This window comes from Belonocnema kinseyi, chromosome 6 (genome assembly GCF_010883055.1).
Source record: "Belonocnema kinseyi isolate 2016_QV_RU_SX_M_011 chromosome 6, B_treatae_v1, whole genome shotgun sequence".
Lineage (NCBI taxonomy): Eukaryota > Metazoa > Arthropoda > Insecta > Hymenoptera > Cynipidae > Belonocnema > Belonocnema kinseyi.
This window is the reverse complement of record NC_046662.1, coordinates 4,496,688-4,498,668: the sequence shown is the minus strand read 5'-3', so window position 1 is coordinate 4,498,668 and position 1,981 is coordinate 4,496,688. Positions and strand designations below refer to the sequence as shown.

Genomic DNA, 1,981 nt, shown 5'->3' with positions numbered 1-1,981 from the left:
TTTTTATTTTAAATTACAATATTTCTGGATTGAAATATCAACTATTTTTGCCTTAATAATTAATTATTTTTGTTTAAAAATTTAACTATTTGGTTAAAATCGGAACTACTTTGTTAAAAATTGATTTTTTTGGAGAAAATTTAATTATGTTTTTGAAAATTAGTTTTCTTAAGAATAAAGTTTTAGAACGGAAAATTGATTTCATTTTTGTTTGAAAATTGATACTCGTTAGATAAAAATTCATATTTTTTCGGTTGAATTCAACTGTTTTCGATTTAAAATTATTATCTTCTTTGCTTGAAACATCAACTATTTTTCTTAAGAATTTATCTTTTTTCATTAATCGATCAACTAATTGATTGAAAGTTAAACAATTTTAATTTTTCTTGTTGTTGAAAATCTAAATATATTGTTGAAAATTAGTTTTTTTGTTGTTGAAAAATAATGATTTGAACTATAAATTTAACTATTCCATTTTTGCTTGAAAATTCACGTATTTTGTTGAAAAGTAATATTTATTGGTTGAATTCAACTCTTTTTTTTAAACGAAAAAGTACAATCTTTGTGAGTTGAAATATCAACTATTTTTTCCTTTATAATTAATCCAATTTGGATAAAAATTAAACTACCTTGCTGAAATTTTAAATACTTGATTGAAAAGTAATTTTCATCTTAAAATTTAGGTATTCCATTTTTGTTTGAAAATTTATCTTTTTTATTTAAGGTTTCAACTATTTGGTTGAAAATTTTTATTTTTCAATCGAATACTAATCTCCTTTTGTTTAATTGAACTATTTTGTTAAAAGCTTAACTATTAGTTGGTTGAAAGATGGACTACTTTGTTAGAAACTCATTTTTTGTTGTTAAAAATTTGACTATTTTGTTGCCTTTTTTTTAAAGAATTAGTTTTTTAACTGAAAACTTAACTATTTTAATTTCTTAATTTCTTGGATTTAAAATTACCATATTTTTTTATGGGGATATCAATTATTATTTTACTTAGAATATATATATATATTTTTGGTAAAAAATCAACTTACTGATTGAAAGTTGAGCTAGTTTGTCAAAAATGCATTATTTTGCTGGGAATTTAACTATATTCTTGAAAATAATTTTATTCTTAAAAATAATTATTTGAACTAAAAAATTAAATATTCCATATTTTATTCAAAATTCATGTATTTCGTTGAAAAATCGGATTTTTTTGTAGAATTAATTTTTTTTTTAAAATTACAATCCTTCTTAGTTGAAATATAAACCATTTTTTTCTGCATAATAAATCCGTTTTGGTTCAAATTAAGCTACTTGGTTAAAATTTGAACCACTTTGTTAGAAATGAATTTTTTTATCCGAAAATTTAACTATTCCATTTTTTGTTGAAAATTAATCTTTTTTAATCGAAAATTCATGTATTTTGATGAAAAGTCTTATAATTTTTTGTAGAATATTTATTTCCTTGTTCAAAACTACAAATAGTTTAATTAAAAAATTTATTTTATTCGTTAAAAATGCAAATTCCAAAAAAGCGGCTTAATTTTAGTGTCAAACTTACTCGTGATCTAGGTGTCGCTTCTTTTCTGTCAGACTCCTCGACTTCCATATTTTCAATTCCTGAATCGACATCAATGCCGGAAGTGTTGCAGTGTTTTTCACTGTTTTCATCTACGTCCATGGAAACTTGTTGACTCGGGGGCTGTTGCTGAGGGGCGAGAGGTGGAGGGGGAGATATTATAGAACTGGGAGAAATGTTCGAAGGGCCTGGAGTGTCTGGAGAAGTGGGAACAGAAGTACTGTTAGAGCTAGTTCCAGCATTTGTTGCCAAACCTGCTAAACGGGCCAATCGCCTTCGCCTCATCTACAATCAGAAAAATATAACTTTTAGACATATAGCCGACAATTTATATACCTGCAAAATTGAGTCTTTTTTTTTTTTTAATTGGAAAGTGCCCGTAATTATTACAGGGTGGCCGTTTTAATCGAA

The 1,981-nt window shown here is 25.1% G+C and overlaps 1 protein-coding gene across 1 annotated transcript in view; it reads right to left on the bottom strand.

The window, feature by feature from the left end:
- LOC117174271 (ubiquitin conjugation factor E4 B) overlaps window positions 1-1,981 on the bottom strand; it is a 35,823-nt gene that overhangs the window by 28,935 nt on the left and 4,907 nt on the right. Inside the window, exon 2 of the mRNA XM_033363190.1 lies at window positions 1,553-1,855. Coding sequence (XP_033219081.1) covers window positions 1,553-1,855 — 303 coding nt within the window. The remainder of the gene's footprint in view (window positions 1-1,552; window positions 1,856-1,981) is intronic.